The 27,646-nt window shown below is 39.8% G+C and overlaps 2 protein-coding genes across 4 annotated transcripts; both read left to right on the top strand.

Annotated features, from left to right (window-relative positions):
• Positions 1-1,183: 1,183 nt before the first annotated feature.
• LOC133576891 (nucleoside diphosphate kinase homolog 5-like) lies at positions 1,184-22,998 on the top strand. Of its 3 annotated transcripts, none has more exons than XM_072912434.1 (6): positions 1,184-1,414; positions 1,508-1,704; positions 11,357-11,457; positions 11,523-11,641; positions 11,722-11,801; positions 22,865-22,998. In XM_072912434.1, exons 1-5 carry the CDS (start codon positions 1,289-1,291, stop codon positions 11,797-11,799), a joined length of 621 nt encoding a protein of 206 aa, XP_072768535.1. In that variant the 5' UTR covers positions 1,184-1,288; the 3' UTR covers positions 11,800-11,801; positions 22,865-22,998. The 3 variants fall into 3 exon arrangements, with proteins under 3 accessions (XP_072768535.1, XP_061786247.2, XP_061786246.2); XM_061930263.2 differs by lacking the exon at positions 22,865-22,998 and adding an exon at positions 13,496-13,738; XM_061930262.2 differs by lacking the exon at positions 22,865-22,998 and having other exon boundaries at positions 1,187-1,414; positions 11,722-12,195.
• On the top strand, positions 15,729-27,646 carry nme5 (NME/NM23 family member 5). Its single transcript, XM_072912433.1, has 5 exons — positions 15,729-16,266; positions 22,865-23,061; positions 26,686-26,786; positions 26,852-26,964; positions 27,047-27,646. Exons 1-5 carry the CDS (start codon positions 16,117-16,119, stop codon positions 27,128-27,130), a joined length of 645 nt encoding a protein of 214 aa, XP_072768534.1. The 5' UTR covers positions 15,729-16,116; the 3' UTR covers positions 27,131-27,646.

Below are 27,646 nucleotides of genomic sequence, written 5' to 3'. Positions count from 1 at the left end.
TCCTCCAGACTCTGGGACCTCGATTTCCAAAGGAAATGCAAAATTTGCATGGTTGGGTGATGGTTTGGGGTGCCATGTCATCTGCTGGTGTCGGTCCACTCTGTTTCCTGAGATCCAGGGTCAACGCAGCCGTCTACCAGCAAGTTTTAGAGCACTTCATGCTTCCTGCTGCTGACCTGCTCTATGGAGATGGAGATTTCAAGTTCCAACAGGACTTGGCGCCTGCACACAGCGCAAAATCTACCCGTGCCTGGTTTACGGACCATGGTATTTCTGTTCTAAATTGGCCCGCCAACTCCCCTGACCTTAGCCCCATAGAAAATCTGTGGGGTATTGTGAAAAGGAAGATGCAGAATGCCAGACCCAAAAACGCAGAAGAGTTGAAGGCCACTATCAGAGCAACCTGGGCTCTCATAACACCTGAGCAGTGCCAGAAACTCATCGACTCCATGCCACGCCGCATTAACGCAGTAATTGAGGCAAAAGGAGCTCCAACCAAGTATTGAGTATTGTACATGCTCATATTTTTCATTTTCATACTTTTCAGTTGGCCAACATTTCTAAAAATCCCTTTTTTGTATTAGCCTTAAGTAATATTCTAATTTTGTGACACACGGAATTTTGGATTTTCATTTGTTGCCACTTCAAATCATCAAAATTAAATGAAATAAACATTTGAATGCATCAGTCTGTGTGCAATGAATAAATATAATGTACAAGTTACACCTTTTGAATGCAATTACTGAAATAAATCAAGTTTTTCAAAATATTCTAATTTACTGGCTTTTACCTGTATATAGTTCAATTGATTAGTGAGCAATATGAATTCATTCGGGTCAATTTAGTGTTGCACATCAGTCTATCCCCAGGTGCAAGTCTTTGGAGGTGGTGGATGTATTGTCACTCATTGTCTACTTTTCATTGCTGCTCCACTTAAGTTCCTGTAAGTACCATCTGCACTGCAACCACAGAAAGTCCACATTGTGGGATAGTTTATTCTGTTAAGTGACCAAAAATATGACTTGCAACAAGTTATCACTCCTGTCCTCTAGATGGCGGTGTTGTCTCTGGAGAATTTTCCATTTAGGGAATATTCACTTAGGTGACACGCTTGATCTTTTTTTTTTTTTTTTTAAACAAAATTAGCAACGTAGCATTTTAAACATTTACTGTTTATCAACCTTGCTGACTATCTGATTCGGGCTGTTTATTCAAGGGATGTGCAATGTTTGTGGTATCCTAGCAACCCAACGAGCGAGTCTGCAGCTTAATCGTCATTTAGTGGAAGATGGAACCCACGTCATGGCCTCGTATTTACGTGGAAAGAACTTTGGCTCTCATTAAACCAGATGCAATCCACAGAAGTGAGGAGATTGAGGATATCATTCAGAAAAAAGGCTTCATTATCCTCCAGGTTTGTCTTTTTTTGCAGCTTGTGCTTTCTCATGATGTTACATGTGATGAAGTAGTTTAACTAAAATGTCCCAACTATTCATCTTTGTTGCAGAAGCGCACAGTGCAGCTGACTCCAGAACAGTCTAGTGACTTCTATGCTGAACATTATGGAAAAGTCACCTTCCCCAGACTGACTGCTTACATGAGCTCTGGTCCGATCATCGCATTGAGTCTCGGCCGCCACAATGCTGTCTCTCACTGGAAGTCCATCATAGGACCTGCTAAAGATGCACAATCTCATCCACAATGGTAAGACTTGCTTGTTTTTAAACTGTGAGCGGTGGTGTCCAGAGTGTGGCCCTAGGGCCATTTGTGGCCTGCACCAAATGTTTTAACAGCCTGCCTCACGTGAAAATACTATATAAAAAAAGAACATATTATAAAAAAGTGGAATAAAAACGAGCAAATGAAATGTAACAAGAAAAAGTTGCCATGCAGACTGTTTTTTTTTTCTTTTTTCTTAAAAGCTGTCATTGCTCAAAAACTAATCATGAATCAAAATCAATTCCATGAATTATTGACCGAGGCTTTTAATTATTTTACATCAAATATTCCACTTTGAAATATTTTTGGGGGAAAATATTGCATATCTTAGACTTAGACTTCCTTTTATTGTCATTCAAATTTGAACTTTACAGTACAGACAGAGGTGGGTAGAGTAGCCAGAAATTGTACTCAAGTAAGAGTACTGTTACTTTAGAGATTTATTACTCAAGTAAAAGTAAGGAGTAGTCACCCAAATATTTACTTGAGTAAAAGTAAAAAGTATGTTGTGAAAAAACTACTCAAGTACTGAGTAACTGATGAGTAACATACACACATATATATATATATATATATATATATATATATATATATATATATATATATATATATATATATATATATATATATATACATATACATATACATATACATTGATATATACAGTATATAATTTATATGTATTTATTTAGCTGTTTTTGTTTACATGTTAAAGATGTTTTAATGAATATACATGCATGTTTAACACATATAGATTCCTTTCTTTCATGAAGACAAGAATATAAGTTGGTGTATTACCTGATTCTGATGACTTGCATTGATTGTAATCAGACAGTAGTGATGATAACGTCCACGTTTTCAAATGGAGGAGAAGAAAAGTTCCTCCTTTCTGTCTAATACCACATGAAAGTGGTTGGTTTTTGGCATCTTATTTGTCCAGCTTCCATATTCGTTTTTATACACTTTACAAGAAATATATTGGCGTCAAACTCCGTAGCTTGCTAGCTTGTTTGCGCTGGCTTTCGGAGACTCTTGTTTTGAAAGCGCAGGCGCGATGGAGCGGCACTTTTATTGTGAAGACAGGAACTGTGCAGTCAGTCTTTAGGCTTTTGACGGGATGTACGGTTGAAATAAAATGTATCTTTTTTCCTTCACACTTTTGATTGATTGATTGGAACTTTTATTAGTAGATTGCACAGTACAGTACATATTCCGTACAATTGACCACTAAATGGTAACACCCCAATAAGTTTTTCAACTTGTTTAAGTCAGGTCATGTGACCACCTGGCTCTGTTTGATTGGTCCAACGTCACCAGTGACTGCATCTGATTGGTGGAACGAAGTGAAACGTCACCAGTAAGGCAGGCACTTTGAAGGTCTGTCTGACAGACCAAAACAAACAAAGCGTGCATTAACAGATCGATAAAAATTAGTAGCGAGTAGCGAGCTGAATGTAGATAAAAGTAGCGGAGTAAAAGTAGCGTTCCTTCTCTATAAATATACTTAAGTAAAAGTAAAAGTATGTTGCATTAAAACTACTCTTAGAAGTACAATTTATCCCAAAAGTTACTCAAGTAGATGTAACGGAGTAAATGTAGCGCGTTACTACCCACCTCTGAGTACAGATAAGAACATTTCGTTGCATAAGCTCATGGTAGTGCAGGATAAAAGAGCAATAAGGTGCAGATATAAATAAATAGATTACTGTACAGATAAATATATTGTACTTTTGCATATGCATCCACGTTTATGGATGTATATTATATTGTCTTTATATTCCAGCCAGTTAATCCATTTTTGGGGGTAATTGAGGGAATTATTTTGATGCGTTCAAGAGTCTTACGGCCTGAGGGAAGAAGCTGTTACAGAACCTGGAGGTTCTGCGGAAACTCTTTCTAGAGTCCAGCAGTGAAAACAGTCCTTGATGGAGGTGGGAGGAGTCTCTGTAGATTTTCTTAGCCCTGGTCAGGCAGCGGCTTTTTGCGATCTCCTGGATAGGAGGAAAAGGAGTCCTGATGATTTTTTCCGCCGTCCTCACCACTCTCTGGAGAGACTTCCAGTCTGAGGCATTGCAGGCTCCAGTCCAGACAGATAAATAAATGATAAATGGGTTATACTTGTATAGCGCTTTTCTACCTTCAAGGTACTCAAAGCGCAGAGATGATATCTTGTGTTTGACATATAAAAAAACAAAGATTTCTCTTGACAAAAAGGCCATAAAACAAAAAAATTAAAATTGATTGAGAGATTTAAAGTGGAACTGCAGTTTTTGGGGAATTTTGCCTATCGTTCACAATCATTATGGGAGACAAGATGACGGATGTATTTTCTACTACATCCTCATACTCAGTGGCCTAGTGGTTAGAGTGTCCGCCCTGAGATCGGTAGGTTGTGAGTTCAAACCCCGGCCGAGTCATACCAAAGACTATAAAAATGGGACCCATTACCTCCCTGCTTGGCACTCAGCATCAAGGGTTGGAATTGGGGGTTAAATCACCAAAAATGATTCCCGGGCGCGGCCACCGCTCCTGCCCACTGCTCCCCTCACCTCCCAGGGGGTGATCAAGGGTGATGGGTCAAATGCAGAGAATAATCTCGCCACACCTAGTGTGTGTGTGACAATCATTGCTACTTTAACTTTTTAACTTTAACTTTTCATAAATAAAAGTCGGCTTACAATAGAGCCAATAGGAGGTCCTCTTTTCCGCCCAAAAAACCCAATTTGGATCCCTAATACCATCCAAAAAACAACAGCACTAGATTTACATTTTGTGACTTGAATATTACACCAATATTAGTGATATTGTTATTACAAGCGCTAACGCAGACAAACTATCTTTAGCGGCGCTGTGATCACTAGCTTGTGTGGCTCTGTTTACATCAGCGGCTGATGAGATGCCTTCTCACGTAGGAGTTTGCGGAAGTTTATTCTAGATCATAATCTCTCTCACCTTGATAATAGAAGGATGAGGACGTAATCTGACAAGTTGGTAAATTTTGACAGCCATTTTAGACTTGGAAATGGCGAGAAAGACACACATAGACGCTTGATTTCACCCCCCTTTTCTTAGCGAGGATTATGAGTCATTCTTCATGTAAATGAGAATGTGTGAACATCCTATCAGTCGAAATCCTAATAACAGCAGACGTTGTACAGTAAGTGACGTTTTATTATGTTTTTGTTGTCTCTTGTGATGTCTGCACTGAGTAATAATCAGTGATGTTGTTGAAGAAGCGAACGTCGTTATGTTTTTGAAATTAATGTGCTGCCTTATGTTTAAAATGAGCAAATTACGTAAATATAACTTTTTTTTTTAAATGTGCCCATTACTACATACCAGAGGTGGGACCAAGTCATTGTTTTGCAAGTCACAAGTAAGTCTCAAGTCTTTGCCCTCAAGTCCGAGTCAAGTCCCGAGTCAAGACAGGCAAGCCCCGAGTCAAGTCCAAAGTCAAGACTGGAAAGTCTCAAGTCAAGTCCTAAGTCCTGCATTTTGAGTTTCGAGTCCTTTCAAGTCCTTTTAACCACAGACTAATATATTAACACAGATTGTGTATGCTTTTCAAACGCTGTATTTATTTATTAAAACAAGTACATTTTAAATTGCAGGAAAGAAAATTGTGCTGACATTGCACTTTATAATAGCACTATTAACCAGTCATTTGAAACATTAACTCATTCCTTTACAGAACAAACACATTGAAAAATAAAGTGCAAATGTACTTATTTGTACAAAAGTGTTAACATTGAAAAAACATGACATATACGTGAACATAACAAAAAAGTTGTACTTTTTATATGTCAGGGCCCTATGCTGCATTGCATTTGCAAAAGACCAAATTAGCCAAGAGTCTGTCAGTCATTTGTGCACGATGGGGGCGTAGTATGATGCCACCATGGCTGAAAACTCGCTCCACTGGAGCACTGGAGGCAGGCACTGCCAAGACTCTCATGGCCACTCGGAACAGTGAAGGAAGAGTCTTCATGTTCAATGTCCAGAACAAAAGGGGGGAGAGAGTTGTTTTGGGTTGGTGCACTACTTGTAAGTGTATCTTGTGTTTTTTATGTTGATTTAATTAAAAAAAGACAAAATATATATATATATTTCTTGTGCGGCCCGATACCAATCGATCCACGGACCAGTAGCGGGCCGCGGCCCGGTGGTTGGGGACCACTGAGGTAAACAACCAACAGTATGTCAGAAAGCTAGCTAAAACGGTACACTTATTCATAATATAGTATACATTTTAACTGACCTTTATTTGACTATTTTTGTCTTTTTTTAGGTGGCTAAAATACGCGGTGCTGCTGACCGCCGTCTAACGTTACGTGTGATATATTGACTAACGTAACCCTGCTTAAAAAAATCACTGAACAAAAAGTATGAATAAGGTAGTGAACTGCAACAGATTCCCGTGTTTGCAATAACGTTGTAACGTTAGCAGTGAGTTTACAGCCTCACTGATTTAACTACACAGCAAATAAAAGTCACGTTACTTAGCCAATAAACGTTATCTTACATTCAAAACTTACCCTTCTTTGTGCAACTTCAAATGCCGGACGAAGTTGGAAGTTGTTGCCTCTCCATCAGTCATTTTGGAACCGCATGTGTTGCATACTGCAAACCGTTTTGTGTTGACCACCTCGTAATTTTTATACCCAAACGAAATTATTTTAGGTATCATTTTTTGTTCACTGGCGTGTGGTTTGGACATGTCTTCTTCGTTGGTTGTCCTGCAATTTGATTGGATGAATGCTGTGTGATGAAAACAAAGTAGATCTAATGTGATTGGCTGTTGTACTGAGAGCACACCAGCTGACACACGCAACGCTGATAGACAAGTACACAATGAAAAATACGGAGCGCTCCCGAATAACTTTTTCATCTTTGGGTTTTGGGGAAAGTAGCAAGTCATGTCAAGTCATGTCAATTCAAAAGGCTCAAGTCCAAGTGAAGTCACAAGTCATTGATGTTAAAGTCTAAGTCGAGTTGCAAGTCTTTTTACATTTTGTCAAGTCGAGTCTAAAGTCATCAAATTCATGACTCGAGTCTGACTCGAGTCCAAGTCATGTGACTCGAGTCCACACCTCTGCTACATACATACAGTATATACTTACATCATGTATATAAAACCTTAATGGAGGTGTTTGGATGTTTTGAATGGCTTTTTAGACAGACTAGAGTGATTACCATTAGCTACATTGTAAGCAGACTTTTGGTCGCATTTATTAAATATTTAGAATGCATAAATAAAATAAAAACGTGTTCTTGTCTTACATAGTTATTGTGAATGTTGGGTCGAATGCAAACAAAAGTGCAGTTCCCCTTTTAAGTATTGTAAGTTACCTTTTTTTTAATTAACATTTCTAAGACTTGGGGCCTTTTTGGATTACCAAGAATTTAAGAGATTTTTTCAAAAAATAATAATCAATGTTATGAATCATTGACCTAGTTAGGGCTCCAAGTACATCACATTAAATATATCACTTTAAACATTTATTTGGGGAAAATATGACATATTTTGTGTTTTTGCCATAAAACACAGGGTTTTCTTTAACTGAAAGAGAATAAAACATTGTTTTTTTTAATTTATATCGACAGTTAGGCCTGAAGATGATCTAGAAATTTAAGCGTTGCGTAATAATAATTAAATATATATCTAAATATGTATGTGTGTGTATATGTGTGTATGTATATATATATATATATATATATATATATATATATATATATATATTATATATATGTGTGTGTATGTGTGTGTATATACGTATGTGTATACACTGTATACGTGTTGAAAAATGTGTTTGAATATATGTGTATATTGTCGGAGGCAGATATTTACATATATCCGAATTTAAGTTGTACTTCTTTTATTTCATAGTCATATTTGAAAACAGCTCGTGTTTTCCATTTCTTCTCTTGCTGCTCTGTCTGCAAGTAAACTGTGTGTGTTAACCTTGAGTTCTTTGGAATGTGTTTTAACTAGCATTTGTTTTGTCTACAGAGATGGGACGAGAGAGAGGGTGGTGGGATCGGGAAGACAGACCATTTTTGGGAGGCGAAATAGAATGTTCTAGGGTTAGACTGGTCTCAATCAATGTATATTGGCAAAGCTTTGAGAATATACAACAAAATACCTATTCTGTCTCTGGTGGTTTTTCAACTCAGCTTTAAGTGTCGGAAAGAACTTGGGAGCGAATTGTGACTTGAATTCCCTGGGAGGAACAACTGGTCCAAAACGCAACAATATATATATATATGTATGTATATGTACAGTACAGGCCAAAAGTTTGGACACACCTTCTCATTTCAATGTGCTTTCTTTATTTCCATGACTATTTACATTGTAGATTGTCACTGAAGGCATCCAAACTATGACACCTTCCATCCATCCACCCATCTTCGGGTCACGGGGACAACAGCTCCAGCAGAGACCCCCAGACTTCCCTCTCCAGAGCAACATTAACAACTTCCTCCTGGGGAATCCCGAAGCGTTCCCAGGCCAGAGAGGAGATGTAATCCCCCCCATCTGGTCCTTGGCCTGCCGCGGGGTCTCCTCCCCGTGGGACGCGCAACGAGGACCTCCCTAGGGAGACGCTGGTTAGGCATCCGCACGAGATGCCCGAACCACCTAAGCTGGCTCCTTTCCAAGCGAAGGAGCATCGGCTCTACTCCGAGTCTCTCTCGGGTGACTGAACTTCTCACCCTATCTCTAAGGGAGATGCCAGCCACACTTCTGAGGAAACTCATTTCGGCCGCTTGTATCCGCGATCTTAGTCTTTCGGTCATGACCCACACTTCATGACCATAGGTGAGAGTAGAAATGTAGATAGCTCGGTAGACCAAGAGCTTTGCCTTCTGGCTCAGCTCTCGTTTGGTCACAACAGTGCGGCAGAGAGACTGCAATAATGCCCCAATGCTCCCATTCTCCGGCTGATTTCCTTCTCCATTTTTCCCTCACTTGTGAACAAGACCCCGAGATACTTAAACTCCTCCACCTGGGACAGAGTCTCGTCCTCTACCTGGACTGTACAAACCATCGGTTTTCTGATGAGAACCATGGCCTCAGATTTGGAGATGCTGATCCTCATTCCAGCCGCTGAACACTTGGTTTTGAACCGAATCCAGTGAGAGCTGAAGGTCACGAACCGAAGATGCCATCAGAACCACATCATCTGCAAACAACAGTGACACAACCTTTAGCCCCCCGAGACGTATACCCTCTCCGCCATGGTCACGACTCTGCCTAGAAATCCTGTCCATGAAAATCACAAACAGGATAGGTGACAGAGCACAGCCCTGGCAGAGACCAACCCCCACTGGAAACGGATCCGACTTACATCCAAGCACCCGGACACAACTCTCGCTTTGGTTGTACAGAGATTGGTTGGCCCTCAGCAGGGTTCCCCTCACTCCGTACTCCCTCAGCACCTCCCACAAGATCTCCCGGGGGACCCGGTCATACGCCTTCTCCAAATCCACAAAGCACATGTAGACTGGATAGGCATACTCCCAGGCCTTCTCCAGGATTCCCGCAAGAGTAAAGAGCTGGTCAGTTGTTCCACGACCAGGACGGAACTATGACACCTGTGAAGTGAAAACCATTTTAGGTGACTACCTCTTGCAGCTCATCGAGAGAATGCTAAGCGTGTGCAAAGCAGTAATCGGGGCAAAGGGTGGCTATTTTGAAGAAACTAGAATATGAAACATGTTTTCAGTTATTTCACCTTTTTTTGTTAAGTACATAACTCCACATGTGTTCATTCATAGTTTTGATGCCTTCAGTGACAATCTACAATGTAAATAGTCATGAAAATAAAAAACTTAAAAAATTGAATGAGGTGTGTCCAAACTTTTGGCCTGTACTGTGTAAATGTGTATATATATATATATACATACATACATATGTGTGCATGTAGTTTGTGTATATACAGGTAAAAGCCAGTAAATTAGAATATTTTGAAAAACTTGATTTATTTCAGTAATTGCATTCAAAAGGTGTAACTTGTACATTATATTTATTCATTGCACACAGACTGATGCATTCAAATGTTTATTTCATTTAATTTTGATGATTTGAAGTGGCAACAAATGAAAATCCAAAATTCCGTGTGTCACAAAATTAGAATATTACTTAAGGCTAATACAAAAAAGGGATTTTTAGAAATGTTGGCCAACTGAAAAGTATGAAAATGAAAAATATGAGCATGTACAATACTCAATACTTGGTTGGAGCTCCTTTTGCCTCAATTACCGCGTTAATGCGGCGTGGCATGGAGTCGATGAGTTTCTGGCACTGCTCAGGTGTTATGAGAGCCCAGGTTGCTCTGATAGTGGCCTTCAACTCTTCTGCGTTTTTGGGTCTGGCATTCTGCATCTTCCTTTTCACAATACCCCACAGATTTTCTATGGGGCTAAGGTCAGGGGAGTTGGCGGGCCAATTTAGAACAGAAATACCATGGTCCGTAAACCAGGCACGGGTAGATTTTGCGCTGTGTGCAGGCGCCAAGTCCTGTTGGAACTTGAAATCTCCATCTCCATAGAGCAGGTCAGCAGCAGGAAGCATGAAGTGCTCTAAAACTTGCTGGTAGACGGCTGCGTTGACCCTGGATCTCAGGAAACAGAGTGGACCGACACCAGCAGATGACATGGCACCCCAAACCATCACTGATGGTGGAAACTTTACACTAGACTTCAGGCAACGTGGATCCTGTGCCTCTCCTGTCTTCCTCCAGACTCTGGGACCTCGATTTCCAAAGGAAATGCAAAATTTGCATGGTTGGGTGATGGTTTGGGGTGCCATGTCATCTGCTGGTGTCGGTCCACTCTGTTTCCTGAGATCCAGGGTCAACGCAGCTGTCTACCAGCAAGTTTTAGAGCACTTCATGCTTCCTGCTGCTGACCTGCTCTATGGAGATGGAGATTTCAAGTTCCAACAGGACTTGGCGCCTGCACACAGCGCAAAATCTACCCGTGCCTGGTTTACGGACCATGGTATTTCTGTTCTAAATTGGCCCGCCAACTCCCCTGACCTTAGCCCCATAGAAAATCTGTGGGGTATTGTGAAAAGGAAGATGCAGAATGCCAGAGCCAAAAACGCAGAAGAGTTGAAGGCCACTATCAGAGCAACCTGGACTCTCATAACACCTGAGCAGTGCCAGAAACTCATCGACTCCATGCCACGCCGCATTAACGCAGTAATTGAGGCAAAAGGAGCTCCAACCAAGTATTGAGTATTGTACATGCTCATATTTTTCATTTTCATACTTTTCAGTTGGCCAACATTTCTAAAAATCCCTTTTTTGTATTAGCCTTAAGTAATATTCTAATTTTGTGACACACGGAATTTTGGATTTTCATTTGTTGCCACTTCAAATCATCAAAATTAAATGAAATAAACATTTGAATGCATCAGTCTGTGTGCAATGAATAAATATAATGTACAAGTTACACCTTTTGAATGCAATTACTGAAATAAATCAAGTTTTTCAAAATATTCTAATTTACTGGCTTTTACCTGTATATACATACATACATATGTGTGTATGTAGTATGTGTATATATATATATATATGCGTGTATATACATAGAAGTATGATACTTTCCAACTTTCCAATCTTTGTCCCCGCAGCCTTCGAGCAAAGTACGCCACTTCTGAGCTGCAGAACGCTCTCCATGGCAGCGACTCCTCTCACACTGCTGAGCGGGAGATCAAATTCATGTTCCCAAACGGTAGGAAAAAGTGTGTATTTCGATACAACAACATGTACTCAACCAACTTGTTCGCCGTGCTGCAGCCGTCATCGAGCGCGTTCCCTCAAGAGAAACCACTAAAGAGTACCTGAGTCGGCATGTCAACCAAACTTTGCTGCAAGGACTCACTGAACTCTGCAAACACAAACCGCTCCAACCTTGTGTAAGTACTCCACTCAATGCTTTACATTTGGAAAAGTACACACATTCATTAGGAAACGTGTTATTATGAACACTCAACAGGTTTGGCTAGCTGACTGGCTCATCACACACAATCCAAACAAGCCTCTAATATGTCATGGAGTTCCTGAACTGGACTAAAGGTAGAATGTCACTCCTAGTCTGCACCATAGGGAAGCAGAATGACTAACGCCGGTCAAAAATGGTCACATTTCTAAACCGCGGACATTTATCCATGAAAATATTAAAAAGCTACTGATGGAGAAGTAGCTGGAAGTCCACTCTCCAAGGTAAATGCTGTACATTATTAGCACTGTTGTTTTGTTTTTATACAATATTTCTAATCTAAAAGCTCCAAAAGGCTTCTTACATGTCAAAACTGCTGTTTTGGGGGAGCAAGCACCAATAAAATTGATTTCAATTCATTTCAACGGGAGATGTTGATTTGCGGAAAAAGTGTTTTAAGTGGACTTGGAGAAGGCATTGGACCGTGTCCCTCGGGAAGTCCTGTGGGGAGTGCTCAGAGAGTATGGGGTATCGAACTGTCTGATTGTGGCAGTCCGCTCCCTGTATGATCAGTGCCAGAGCTTGGTCCGCATTGCCGGCAGTAAGTCGGACACGTTTCCAGTGAGGGTTGGACTCCACCAAGGCTGCCCTTTGTCACCCATTCTGTTCATAACTTTTATGGACAGAATTTCTAGGCGCAGTCAAGGCGTTGAGGGGATCTGGTTTGGTGGCTGCAGGATTAGGTCTCTGCTTTTTGCAGATGATGTGGTCCTGATGGCTTCATCTGGCCAGGATCTTCAGCTCTCACTGGATCGGTTCGCAGCCGAGTGTGAAGGGACTGGGATGAGAATCAGCACCTCCAAGTCCGAGTCCATGGTTCTCGCCCGGAAAAGGGTGGAGTGCCATCTCCGGGTTGGGGAGGAGATCTTGCCCCAAGTGGAGGAGTTCAAGTACCTCGGAGTCTTGTTCACGAGTGAGGGAAGAGTGGATGGTGAGATGGACAGGCGGATCGGTGCGGCGTCTTCAGTAATGCGGACGCTGTATCGATCCGTTGTGGTGAAGAAGGAGCTGAGCCGGAAGGCAAAGCTCTCAATTTACCGGTCGATCTACGTTCCCATCCTCACCTATGGTCATGAGCTTTGGGTTATGACCGAAAGGACAAGATCACGGGTACAAGCAGCCGAAATGAGTTTCCTCCGCCGGGTGGCGGGGCTCTCCCTTAGAGATAGGGTGAGAAGCTCTGCCATCCGGGGGGAGCTCAAAGTAAAGCCGCTGCTCCTCCACATGGAGAGGAGCCAGATGAGGTGGTTCGGGCATCTGGTCAGGATGCCACCCGAACGCCTCCCTAGGGAGGTGTTTAGGGCACGTCCGACCGGTAGGAGGCCGCGGGGAAGACCCAGGACACGTTGGGAAGACTATGTCTCCCGGCTGGCCTGGGAACGCCTCGGGGTCCCACAGGAAGAGCTGGACGAAGTGGCTGGGGAGAGGGAAGTCTGGGCTTCCCTGCTTAGGCTGCTGCCCCCGCGACCCGACCTCGGATAAGCGGAAGAAGATGGATGGTGTTTTAAGTGCAAGTGCTCTGTCTTAGAAACTATTTTTTGGATCAGTTTTACTTGGTGGCCCCCAGTGTCAAATGCTAACATGTCAATCAAAGGTTTTATGCTTGACTCAGTGTGAGGGGGGGGGAAATTGGGGGCAAGTGACCATGTGTTTTAAAGTAAATGTTTGTTTTATTACCACTTCAAAATGTACTCTGTCAGTTTTGTTTACAAACCAAGAATCAGAATCAGAAATACTTGATTAATTCCCGAGGGGAAATTAAAATTTTCAGCACAATTCCATTCAAGATCAGACAAACATTACAGGGAGACAGAACAGGATCGCTGACGGGTCTGCCAGCTTCCGGCGCCCCTTACAAAAAAGGTGAGATACAGGTAAACAATGGGGAGGTTGAGAAGAAAAAAAATCTGTGTAAGCCTGGGCCCCTGGAGAGGGGGTCCAGACTGAGGCCAAGGGAAAAAACAACTCATAGCCATAGCACACATCCCTCTTACATGTGTGTAAGAGGGAAACATCAAAGGACATTAGTGAAGTGAAGTGAATTATATTTATATAGCGCTTTTTCTCTAGTGACTCAAAGCACTTTACATTGTGAAACCCAATATCTAAGTTCCATTTAAAGCAGTGTGGGTGGCACTGGGAGCAGGTGGGTAAAGTGTCTTGCCCAAGGACACAACGGCAGTGACTAGGATGACGGAAGCAAGGATCGAACCTGGAACCCTCGAGTTGCTGGCACAGCCACTCTACCAGCCGAGCTATACCTCTATAGCTATAAGACATTTTTGGACATGATTTATTATGAATGATTGTGTTGCCTCCACTTCATTTCATGCATTGAAATTCTATTTCTGCAGTGGGTGAGGTTTTTTTTTTTTAAATGTTTAAAAAAAACAAGTTTAAAAAAACATACTTCTCATTATCCAACGTCGATCAATAAAGACACACACACACACACACAATTAATAAAAACTTCTTTTTTTTTACATAACTATGGAAGCCTGGTTCCGCCACTGAAAAAAAATACCCCCATTTTTATTAGATAAAAAGTCGAAATTATGAGATAAAGTCAATTTTATTGAGAATTTATGACTTTCTATGTAATTATTTGGATTTTTTAATCTCATAATTTATGTCTCATTTTATGTCATAATGATGACTTTTTATCTAACAATTATGACTTTTTATCTCATTATTTCGATTTTTCATCTCATAATTTTCACTTTTTTTCTCTCATAATTTCGACTTTTTTGTCCCATAATTTCGACATTTTATGTCACAATGATGAATTTTTATCTCATTATTTTTGACTTTTGATTTTGACTTTTTATCTCAATATTTGAATTTGTGTTCCATAATTTTGACATTTTGTCATGACAACTTTTTATCTAACTTATGACTTTTTATATACTTATTTCACATAATGTCGACTATTAACTAAACATTTACTTTTTATCTCATGATTATGACTTATCTAAAAATGTGGACTTTTTATCTCAGAATTTTGACTTTTTATCTAAGAATTTTGAATTTGTTGTTCCATAATTTCGACATTTTATGTCATAATTATGACTTTTCATTTCATAATTTTGACCTCTTTATCTTATGCTTTCTACTTTTTTGTCCCATGATTTTGACATTTTATGTCATAATGATGACTTTTGATCTAACAATTATGACTTTTTATCTCATTATTTCGATTTTCATCTCATAATTTTCACTTTTTCTGTCAATATTTTGACTTTCTTTGTAATAATTTTTTACTTTTCATCTCATAATTTCGACGTTTGTGTCCCATAATTTTGACATACATTGTCATAATGACGATTTTTTTATCTAACAATTGACTTTTGATCTCCTTATTTCGATTTTTTTAATCTTATAATTTAAATGTTTTTAATCTTTGACATTTTATCTCATAAATTTGACTTTCTTTGCATATAATGTCGACTTTTTATCTAAAAATGATGACTTTTTATCTCATAATTTCCATTTTTTACTCTTGAATAATGACATTTTATCTCATAAGTGCTGGCGACTTGTCCAGGGTGTACCCCGCCGTCCGTCTGAATGCAGCTGGGATAGGCTCCAGCACCCCCGCCACCCTGAGAGGGACACGCGGTAGAAAATGAATGGATGGAAGTTTGACTTTCTTTTCACATAATGTTGACTTTTCATCTCATAATTTTGACTTTTTATCTCAATATTTGAATTTTTGTCCCAGAATTTTGACATTTTATGTCATAATGACGACTTTTTATCTAACAATTAGGAATGTTTATCTCCTTATTTACATTTTTGAAATCTCTAATAATAATTTAATCTCATAAATTTGACTTTCTTTTCACATATCGACTATTCATCTCATAATTTTGACTTTTCATCTCAATATTTTTTACTTTGTAATGTAATGTCGACATTTTTGTACCCTAATTTTGACATTTTATGTCATAATGACGACTTTTTATCTAATAATTATGGCTTTTTATCTCATAATTTAAATGTTTTAAATATTTGACATTTTATCTCATAAATTGGACTTTCTTTTCACATAATGTCGACTTTTTATTTAAAATTATGACTTTTTAATCTAAAATCATGACTTTTTAAAAAATATTATCTCTGATTATGACATTTTATGTCACAATTTTGACTTTCTTTTCACATAATTTCGACTTTCCATCTCATAATTATGACTTACCATGGGATATTTTTTCCAGTTTTTTTTTTTTCAGGACATACAAAATATATTCACTTTCAACTCTGCGCCGTTTGTAGCTTGTGACGTCATCACGTCCACGCAGGTTAATACTTCCGTATGACGTCATAAAGTACCCATCTTGTTTAGCAGCATGTGCCATCATCGGTGAAATAACGGAATAGAATTGTACAAGAATGGAAGAGCCGAAGGTGGACGAAGTAGACACGAATGAATTTACTCGTATTTATGTGGAAAGGACTTTGGCCATCATTAAACCAGACGCTGTCCACAAAAGTGAGGAGATTGAGGACATCATCTTGACGTCGGGCTTCACGATCCTGCAGGTTGGTGGAAAGTAATCCAGTAATATCCTTTAATGGGCACTCTTTCAAATTAGTATTATTGCAAGATTACTCTTTCCATTTTTCATGTATTGACTAATATTTTTTCATTATCTGTACGTTTTTATATTTTCCAAATATAGTTAATTAGCAGGCACATGCACAACAAGTGTGTGTGTGTGTGTGTCAAGTAAAAACATCGCAAATAATATTCATAAAGCTATTTTTAATTAATAAAATAACTTAATAATTTATTGGAAATTTCTCCAATTTAATAATGATAAATTAGAGAAATGTACTTCATACTGGGAAAACTGGGTCAATTATGTTATGAATTATGCCCATAAACCTACATTTTATTTTCTCGAATTAGTGATTTTACAGTTTAAAACAAGATTACTCCCTATGTCTATAGTTTTTTCTATTTATTTATTTACTCTCTGTTCATTATTATTATTATTATTATTTAAATGTATTTATTTGCCGCCCGAATGCCGCTGAGATAGACTCCAGCACCCCCCGCGACCATACTTGCCAACCCTCCCGGATTTTCCGGGAGACTCCCGAAATTCAGCGCCTCTCCCGAAAACCTCCCGGGACAAATTTTCTCCCGAAATTCAGGCGGACCTGAGTGACGTGTCGACAGCCTGTTTTCACGTCCGCTTTCCCACAATATAAACCGCGTGCCTGCCCAATCACGTTATAACTGTAGAATGATGGAGGGCGAGTTCTTGGTTTCTTATGTGGGTTTATTGTTAGGCGGTTTCATTAACGTCCTCCCAGCGCGACAACAACAGCAGTCATGTTTTCGTCTACCGTAAACAGCAATGTTGTGACACTTTTAAACAGGACAATACTGCCATCTACTGTACATGCATATGTGACAATAACATCTAGGGCTTTTAGAGAGCGCAGTGCACAACTGCGCACACAACAAGGAGACGAAGCAGGATGCATCATCAGAGAGGGTGTTCAGCATGGTTAGAAAAATAGTGACAGAGAATAGAACAAGGATGGACAATTCAACCCTTAACTCAACAATGAGTAGATGAGTGTTATGTGTGTGTATATGTGTAAATAAATGAACACTGAAATTCAAGTATTTCTTTTATTTATTTATATATATATATATATATATATATATATATATATATATGTATGTGTGGGAAAAAAATCACAAGACTATTTCATCTCTACAGGCCTGTTTCATGAGGGAGGGTACCCTCAATCGTCAGGAGATTTTAATGGGAGCATTCACATACCATGGTTTATATAGGGCACAGAGTGGGTGGGTACAGGCTGGCCTAGGGGCGTGGTGATTGGCTCATGTGTTACCTAGGAGGTGTTTCCGTCTATGGCGGCATGTTGTTACAATTTCGCTGCGCTTGTTGAGGGATGACAGGTCTGGACGGTAAATAATAAACAGTTTCTCTTTCAAGCATAGGTTGCATCTTTTATTACCACTATTGTAAGGTGTGCTGGATGCAAGAATTATATATATATACTATATATATATATATATATATATATATATATATATATATATATATATATATAGCTAGAATTAACTGAAAGTCAAGTATTTCTTATATATATATATATATATATATATATATATATATATATATATATATATATATATATATATATATATATATATATATATATATATATATATATATGAAATGCTTGACTTGGTGAATTCTAGCTGTAAATATACTCCTCCCCTCCCAAAATCGGAGGTCTCAAGGTTGGCAAGTATGCCCGCGACCCCTAAAAAGGAACAAGCGGTAGAAAAATGGATGGATGGATTATTATTTTGGTTTGTTCTGTTTTTGTTTTTTTGCGGTTTTTCTCTTTTTGGGGGAGGGGGAGGAATGGCATTGTTGGGATATAAACAATTTTTTTTTTGACATTTAGGGCAGACAATAGACGTATGATGTATGCAAATATGTAATGATAGGAATGTCTGATGCTGGATGTCAATAACAATTTACAAAACATTCATAATTATTAAAACATTTTAAATGATATATTTTTATGATAAAAATCACAGCAGGCCAGCAGGGTATTTTCCACTTATATAGTAACCGATAAAAACTGAAGTAAATTGAATACAAACGTGTATTGTACAATCATTTTTCAACTATTTTCTGACAGACTTTAAGTATAGGCAGCATCACACTATTAATACACACACACACACACACACACACACACACACACAACAATATATATATATACCTCACCGGACTATCATATACAGTTCTACTCTAGACCCACCTTTCATCTATATTGACCACTTCAAAATAGACAGCCCAGTGGTTATGACACTCACAAAAAAATAAATCAATTAAAAAAAAAAAGGAATGCGATATCAAGTTCCGGTTGAGTCATGTCAATTTTTTTATTTATTTTTTTAACCTTTTTCACTGTGATTTGCGATTAAAATCAAAACGTCTTATTTTTCTCAATTTTTCCAATAATATACCACTTAATGACAAGCAAATTATTCTCACATAATAGTGTGAGAGTCCAGTCCATAGTGGATCTAACATAATAGTGTGAGAGTCCAGTCCATAGTGGATCTAACATAATAGTGAGAGTCCAGTCCATAGTGGATCTAACATAATAGTGTGAGAGTCCAGTCCATAGTGGATCTAACATAATAGTGAGAGTCCAGTCCATAGTGGATCTAACATAATAGTGTGAGAGTCCAGTCCATAGTGGATCTAACATAATAGTTTGAGAGTCCTGTCCATAGTGGATCTAACATAATAGTGAGAGTCCAGTCCATAGTGGATCTAACATAATAGTGTGAGAGTCCAGTCCATAGTGGATCCAACATAATAGTGTGAGAGTCCAGTCCATAGTGGATCTAACATAATAGTGAGAGTCCAGTCCATAGTGGATCTAACATAATAGTGTGAGAGTCCAGTCCATAGTGGATCTAACATAATAGTGTGAGAGTCCAGTCCATAGTGGATCTAACATAATAGTGTGAGAGTCCAGTCCATAGTGGATCTAACATAATAGTGAGAGTCCAGTCCATAGTGGATCTAACATAATAGTGTGAGAGTTTAGTCCATAGTGGATCTAACATAATAGTGTGAGAGTCCAGTCCATAGTGGATCTAACATCATATTGTGAAAGTCCAGTCCATAGTGGATCTAACATAATAGTGTGAGAGTCCAGTCCATAGTGGATCTAACATAATAGTGTGAGAGTCCAGTCCATAGTGGATCTAACATAATAGTGAGAGTCCAGTCCATAGTGGATCTAACATAATAGTGTGAGAGTCCAGTCCATAGTGGATCTAACATAATAGTGAGAGTCCAGTCCATAGTGGATCTAACATAATAGTGTGAGAGTCCAGTCCATAGTGGATCTAATATAATAGTGTGAGAGTCCAGTCCATAGTGGATCTAACATAATAGTGTGAGAGTCCAGTCCATAGTGGATCTAACATAATAGTGTGAGAGTCCAGTCCATAGTGGATCTAACATAATAGTGAGAGTCCAGTCCATAGTGGATCTAACATAATAGTGTGAGAGTCCAGTCCATAGTGGATCTAACATAATAGTGAGAGTCCAGTCCATAGTGGATCTAACATAATAGTGTGAGAGTCCAGTCCATAGTGGATCTAACATAATAGTGAGAGTCCAGTCCATAGTGGATCTAACATAATAGTGAGAGTCCAGTCCATAGTGGATCTAACATAATAGTGAGAGTCCAGTCCATAGTGGATCTAACATAATAGTGACAGTCCAGTCCATAGTGGATCTAACATAATAGTGTGAGAGTCCAGTCCATAGTGGATCTAACATAATAGTGTGAGAGTCCAGTCCATAGTGGATCTAACATAATAGTGTGAGAGTCCAGTCCATAGTGGATCTAACATAATAGTGTGAGATTCCAGTCCATAGTGGATCTGACATAATAGTGAGAGTCCAGTCCATAGTGGATCTAACATAATAGTGAGAGTCCAGTCCATAGTGGATCTAACATAATAGTGTGAGAGTCCAGTCCATAGTGGATCTAACATAATAGTGTGAGAGTCCAGTCCATAGTGGATCTAACATAATAGTGTGAGAGTCCAGTCCATAGTGGATCTAACACAATAGTGAGAGTCCAGTCCATAGTGGATCTAACATAATAGTGTGAGATTCCAGTCCATAGTGGATCTGACATAATAGTGAGAGTCCAGTCCATAGTGGATCTAACATAATAGTGAGAGTCCAGTCCATAGTGGATCTAACATAATAGTGAGAGTCCAGTCCATAGTGGATCTAACATAATAGTGAGAGTCCAGTCCATAGTGGATCTAACATAATAGTGAGAGTCCAGTCCATAGTGGATCTAACATAATAGTGACAGTCCAGTCCATAGTGGATCTAACATAATAGTGTGAGAGTCCAGTCCATAGTGGATCTAACATAATAGTGTGAGAGTCCAGTCCATAGTGGATCTAACATAATAGTGTGAGAGTCCAGTCCATAGTGGATCTAACATAATAGTGTGAGATTCCAGTCCATAGTGGATCTGACATAATAGTGAGAGTCCAGTCCATAGTGGATCTAACATAATAGTGAGAGTCCAGTCCATAGTGGATCTAACATAATAGTGTGAGAGTCCAGTCCATAGTGGATCTAACATAATAGTGTGAGAGTCCAGTCCATAGTGGATCTAACATAATAGTGTGAGAGTCCAGTCCATAGTGGATCTAACACAATAGTGAGAGTCCAGTCCATAGTGGATCTAACATAATAGTGTGAGATTCCAGTCCATAGTGGATCTGACATAATAGTGAGAGTCCAGTCCATAGTGGATCTAACATAATAGTGAGAGTCCAGTCCATAGTGGATCTAACATAATAGTGAGAGTCCAGTCCATAGTGGATATAACATAATAGTGAGAGTCCAGTCCATAGTGGATCTAACATAATAGTGTGAGAGTCCAGTCCATAGTGGATCTAACATAATAGTGAGAGTCCAGTCCATAGTAGGGCCAGCAGGAAAAACTCTTGTCTATTCAGCTAGTAAGGTCCCAGCACCTCAACCCCTAGTAAGAGGCAGTGGAAGTTCCTTGGAGTAGTCCAGTCGATGGCGCTGGATTGGGCTGTGCATCTGGCAAACCTCAGTTAGCTGGATGGTTAACGGACTACAGAATTTGGCAATACAATTTCTGGCCACATTATTACCGTATTTTTTTGGACTATATTTTTTCATAGTTTGGCCGGGCTCCAGTGAGACTTATATGTTTTGTTCCTTCTTTATTATGCATTTTCGGCAGGTGCGACTTATACTCCGAAAAATACAAATACCGTATTTTCCGCACTATTAGCCGCACCTAAAAACCACAAATTTACTCAAAAGCTGACAGTGCGGCTTATAACCCGGTACGCTTTATATATGGATTAATATTAAGATTCATTTTCATAAAGTTTCGGTCTCGCAACTACGGTAAACAGCCGCCATCTTTTTCCTTGTAGAAGAGGAAGTGCTTCTTCTTCTACGCAAGCAACCGCCAAGGTAAGCACCCGCCCCCATAGAACAGGAAGCGCTTCTTCTTCTACTGTAAGCAACCACCCGCCCGCGTAGAAGAAGAAGAAGCGCGCGGATATTACGTTTCATTTCCTTTGTGTGTTTACATCTGTAAAGACCACAAAATGGCTCCTACTAAGCGACAGGTTTCCGGTTCATGAAAAGACGCAATCTCTCCATCCGCACACGGACTACTATTTCACAGCAACTGCCTAAAGACTTTCAAGAAAAGCTGGCTACTTTCCGTGCATATTGTAAAAACAAGATAGCTGAAAAAAAGATCCGGCCAGAGAACATTATCAACATGGACGAGGTTCCACTGACTTTTGATATTCCTGTGAACCGCACTGTGGATACAACGGGAGCACGTAGGGTGAATATTCGCACCACAGGGAATGAGAAGTCATCCTTCACTGTGGTTCTAGCTTGCCATGCTAATGGCCAGAAACTTCCACCCATGGTGATATTCAAAAGGAAGACCTTGCCAAAAGAGACCTTTCCAGCCGGCGTCATCATAAAAGCTAACTCGAAGGGATGGATGGATGAAGAAAAGATGAGCGAGTGGTTAAGGGAAGTTTACGCGAAGAGGCCGGGTGGCTTTTTTCACGCAGCTCCGTCCATGTTGATATACGACTCCATGCGCGCCCACATCACGCTGGTTTTTAATATATTATTAAAGTTTGACTGACCTATCTGACTGTTTTTTTGACATTCCTTTAGCGCAGTTAGATGCGGCTTATAACACGGGGCGGCTTATAGGTGGACAACGTTTTGAAATATGCCGTTCATTGAAGGCGCGGCTTATAACCCAGGGCGCCTTATGGTGCGGAAAATACGGTAACATGTGGCACCTTTTTAAATGATTTTTTTTTTTCTTCAAATTTGACTCCAGCAGAAAGGGTTATTTTCTCCCATAGGGCAAAGGGGCAGGTGCCTGATCAATAGATATGACATTTCAAACAAAAGCTGCATTTGTTTCTTTTAGGGGGAAGGTTATTTAAATAATAATTTCTCCTGTGTCCTGAACTAAAGTGTGCAATCATTCCTCCCTGCGGCAGAAGAGGAAGCTTCAGCTGAGTCCAGAACAGTGCAGTGACTTCTACATAGACCAGCACGGAAAACTCACCTTCGACAGACTGACTGCTTACATGAGCTCTGGTCCCATCATTGCCTTGACTCTAGCGCGGGACAACGCTATAACCCTTTGGAAATCCATCATAGGACCTGTCAAGGCCCCAGAATGTCATCCAGAATGGTGAGTGTCCTTTTGAAGGGGGATGGTGGTCTGATAGGAAAGCTTTGATTGATTGATTGATTGATTGATTTAGACTTGTATTAGTAGATTGCACAGTACAGTACATATTCCGTACAATTGACCACTAAATGGTAACACCCCAATAAGTTTTTCACACTTGTTTACTTAGCTCAACTCAGGGGCGTCACTAGCTTTTAAGGACAGGGGGGGCTTAGCCCCCAGGAGAGCGAACGTAACGCACGAGCACAAAACTGCACAAAATACTAACAAATACTTAGAAATTATTCATTGTTATTATTATTTTAAAAATGCACGGGACGAAATGAAATGCTCCCCGGGACGATGGCTTTTAACCATTTTTTTTTTCTTTTTCTTTTTATGTATTTATTCATTTAACATGTTATATTGAATGTCTTGGTTTTTCCTCCCTCTGAAAAAATCCTATGAAATGTTTAATCAGCCATCCTATAATAATACAACAGCTATTAATGTAAACATACAATAAAACAAATATATTTAATGATGTTTTTTTCATTATTTTAACATTAGGCTAATGTATATTACTTTATATAGATTCTACAAGAGTGATGTGGGCATTTTCTAAATGAACAAGTCCAAGGACCGCAGGCAAGGTCGCAGAGAAAATGCGAACTGGATTTTGAGTGATGTGGGCATTTTCTATATGAACAAGTGGAATGGATTGGATACCGACACACTAAAGGGGCTCTCTACCTTAAAGTACCAATGATTGTCAGACACACACACACACACACACACTAGGTGTGGTGAAATGTGTCCTCTGCAGAGGTGGGTAGTAACGCGCTACATTTACTCCGTTACATCTACTTGAGTAACTTTTGTGATAAATTGTACTTCTAAGAGTAGTTTTAATGCAACATACTTTTACTTTTACTTGAGTATATTTATAAAGAAGAAACGCTACTTTTACTCCGCTACTTTTATCTACATTCAGCTCGCTACTCGCTACTAATTTGTATCGATCTGTTAATGCACGCTTTGTTTGTTTTGGTCTGTCAGACAGACCTTCATAGTGCCTGCGTTTCAACAAATACAGTCACTGGTGACGTTCACTCCGTTCCACCAATCAGATGCAGTCACTGGTGACGTTGGACCAATCAAACAGAGCCAGGTGGTCACATGACCTGACTTAAACAAGTGGAAAAACTTATTGGGGTGTTACCATTTAGTGGTCAATTGTACGGAATATGTACTGTACTGTGCAATCTACTAATAAAAGTTCCAATCAATCAATCAAAAGTGTGAAGGATAAAAGACCCTTTTTTATTTCAACCGTACATCCCGTCAAAAGCCTAAAGACTGACTGCACAGTTCCTGTCTTCACAATAAAAGTGCCGCTCCATCGCGCCTGCGCTTTCAAAATAAGAGTCTCTGAAAGCCAGCGCAAACAAGCTAGCAAGCTACGGAGTTTGCCGCCAATGTATTTCTTGTAAAGTGTATAAAAACGAATATGGAAGCTGGACAAATAAGATGCCAAAAACCAACCACTTTCATGTGGTATTAGACAGAAAGGAGGAACTTTTCTTCTCCTCCATTTGAAAACGTGGACGTTATCATCACTACTGTCTGATTACAATCAATGCAAGTCATCAGAATCAGGTAATACACCAACTTATATTCTTGTCTTCATGAAAGAAAGGAATCTATATGTGTTAAACATGCATGTATATTCATTAAAACACCTTTAACATGTAAACAAAAACGGCACAATAAATAAATATAAATTATATACTGTATATATCAATGTATGTATATATATATATATGTGTATATATATGTATATATATATATATATATATATAAATATATATATATATATATATATATGTCTTAATAAGGTTATCCAAAAAAAAATAGTGCTCGATACCGTAGTAGAGCACAATATATGTATGTGTGTGAAAAAAATCACAAGACTATTTCATCTCTACAGGCCTGTTTCATGAGGGGGAGTTCCCTCAATCATCAGGAGATTTTCTCCTGATGATTGAGGGAACTCCCCCTCATGAAACAGGCCTGTAGAGATGAAATAGTCTTGTGATTTTTTTCCCACACATACATATATATATATATATATATGTGTGTATGTTACTCATCAGTTACTCAGTACTTGAGTAGTTTTTTCACAACATACTTTTTACTTTTACTCAAGTAAATATTTGGGTGACCACTCCTTACTTTTACTTGAGTAATACATTTCTAAAGTAACAGTACTCTTACTTGAGTACAATTTCTGGCTACTCTGCCCACCTCTGTATATATATATATATATATATATATATATATATATATATATATATATATATATATATATATATATATATATATAACACCAAATTATTTAAGGGTGCTTGAGCCCCCCTAAAATAGGCCTAACAACGCCAATGGCTCAACTAATGTTCACAAACTACCGTAAATGCTTAGATTATTGTGTAGTGTATTTACGTAAGCTGCTAGGAAGACACTTTTATATGTACCGACCAAAGTTTGTCAGTACTACCAAGCACCAATTCACGTAAAATCAAAACGGAGCCATATTTCGATACCTTTGTTGCAAGTGATGTCACGTTCGGTTGCAAACTAGGCACTGGTTCGAGCACTTGGTCGGGAAACAAGCTGTCAAGCGCTTAGCTGGACTGCCTCTATAGCACAGGTGTCACACTCAAGGCCCCGGGGCCAGATCTGTTTGGCCCGCCACATCAATTTGTGTGGTCCCCGAAAGTGTGGAAATATGTGTATGTAACAGTGAGGTTGATGGCTGGTGAGGCACTGACTTCATCACAGTCAGATTTACAAACATATGAACCCTAAAGAGTATCTTATTCACCATTTGATTGGCAGCAGTTAACGGGTTATGTTTAAAAGCTCATACCAGCATTCTTCCCTGCTTGGCACTGGAATTGGGGGTTAAATCACCCAAAATTATTCCCAAGCGTGGCGCCGCTGCTGCCCACTGCTCCCCTCACCTCCCAGGGGGTGATCAAGGGGATGGGTCAAATGCAGAGGACAAATTTCACCACACCTAGTGTGTGTGTGACAATCATTGCTACTTTAACTTAACTTTAACTAATTAATTTCCCAACTCATATGGAAACGGTGTTTGTAGATTGCAGTTCAGGGGCGGAAAACTGCTATTTCACCTTTTTTGCTTCAAACAGGTTCTTGCACATACATTTTATGTTATAAATACTTATTTTTATTCACCATATTTTTGAAAAAGCTTAAAAATATACATTTACTGTGGTCTTAAAAACTTGTATCATACCAGGGCGTGTTCATATCTTGTAAACATGTTGGGGCGGCATTGCTCGGTTGGTAGAGCGGTCGTGCCAGCAACTTGAGGGTTCCAGGTTTGATTCCCGCTTCCGCCATCCTAGTCTCTGCTGTTGTGTCCTTGGGCAAGACACTTTACCCACCTGCTCCCAGTGCCACCCACACTGCTTTAAATGTAACTTAGATATTGGGCTTCACTATGTAAAGCGCTTTGAGTCACGAGAGAAAAGCGCTATATAAATATAATTCACTTCACAATTCACATAAGAACAGGGAGGAAATATGGTGATATATTTCCTACTTTTGTTTCCCCAGCCTTCGAGCAAAATACGGCACTTGTGAGCTGCAGAATGGCCTCCACGGCAGCGACTCCTTTCATGTGGCTGAGCGAGAGATCAAATTCATGTTCCCAAACAGTAAGATAAACGCATGCAGCTGTCGGCATTTGGATGTCAAAATGTGTGTAAAATCCTCTTTGCAGCTCTGACAGTTCCCACCAGAGAAGAAACTGAAGAATACTTGAGTCGATACGTCAACCAAACGTTGCTGCAAGGACTCACTGAGCTCTGCAAGCACAAGCCGTTAAACCCCTGCGTAAAAAGAACTATGTTCATCTGACAGTTATCCATTGGCTCTTACTTCAGTGTTTAATATTCTCTCATTGTCCTCTCAATAGGTTTGGCTTGCTGATTGGCTCGTCAAAAATAATCCAAACAAGCCTCAAATAAGTGACGTTGCTATTGTGGAAGAAGAACAATAACGTCTAGGAAGAATCAACAGGAAGGTGCGATTCCAGGAAACGTTCATTTATCCATCCATCCATCCATCTTCTTCCGCTTATCCGAGGTCGGGTCGCGGGGGCAGCAGCTTAAGCAGGGAAGCCCAGACTTCCCTCTCCCCAGCCACTTCGTCCAGCTCCTCCCGGGGGATCCCGAGGCGTTCCCAGGCCAGCCGGGAGACATAGTCTTCCCAGCGTGTCCTGGGTCTTCCCCGTGGCCTCCTACCGGTCGGACGTGGCCTAAACACCTCCCGAGGGAGGCGATCGGGTGGCATCCTGACCAGATGCCCGAACCACCTCATCTGGCTCCTCTCGATGTGGAGGAGCAGCGGCTTTACTTTGAGCTCCCCCCGAATGACAGAGCTTCTCACCCTATCTCTAAGGGAGAGCCCCGCCACTCGGCGGAGGAAACTCATTTGGGCCGCTTGTACCCGTGATCTTGTCCTTTCGGTCATGACCCAAAGCTCATGACCATAGGTGAGGATGGGAACGTAGATC

The sequence above is a fragment of the Nerophis lumbriciformis genome, linkage group LG36 (assembly GCF_033978685.3).
Source record: "Nerophis lumbriciformis linkage group LG36, RoL_Nlum_v2.1, whole genome shotgun sequence".
Taxonomy (NCBI): Eukaryota; Metazoa; Chordata; class Actinopteri; order Syngnathiformes; family Syngnathidae; genus Nerophis; species Nerophis lumbriciformis.
The sequence above is the reverse complement of the archived record's forward strand: the minus strand, read 5'-3'. Positions and strand labels throughout refer to the sequence as shown.

Excerpts from the sequence above, each read along its gene's own strand:
- LOC133576891 (XM_072912434.1), top strand. The coding sequence starts at position 1,289 with ATGGAACCCACGTCATGGCCTCGTATTTACGTGGAAAGAACTTTGGCT. Across the intron at positions 1,705-11,356 it reads GCACAATCTCATCCACAATG|CCTTCGAGCAAAGTACGCCA; the intron begins GTAAGACTTGCT and ends TTGTCCCCGCAG. Across the intron at positions 11,642-11,721 it reads ACAAACCGCTCCAACCTTGT|GTTTGGCTAGCTGACTGGCT; the intron begins GTAAGTACTCCA and ends AACACTCAACAG.
- nme5 (XM_072912433.1), top strand. The coding sequence starts at position 16,117 with ATGGAAGAGCCGAAGGTGGACGAAGTAGACACGAATGAATTTACTCGT. Across the intron at positions 26,787-26,851 it reads CAAATTCATGTTCCCAAACA|CTCTGACAGTTCCCACCAGA; the intron begins GTAAGATAAACG and ends TCCTCTTTGCAG. Across the intron at positions 26,965-27,046 it reads ACAAGCCGTTAAACCCCTGC|GTTTGGCTTGCTGATTGGCT; the intron begins GTAAAAAGAACT and ends TCCTCTCAATAG.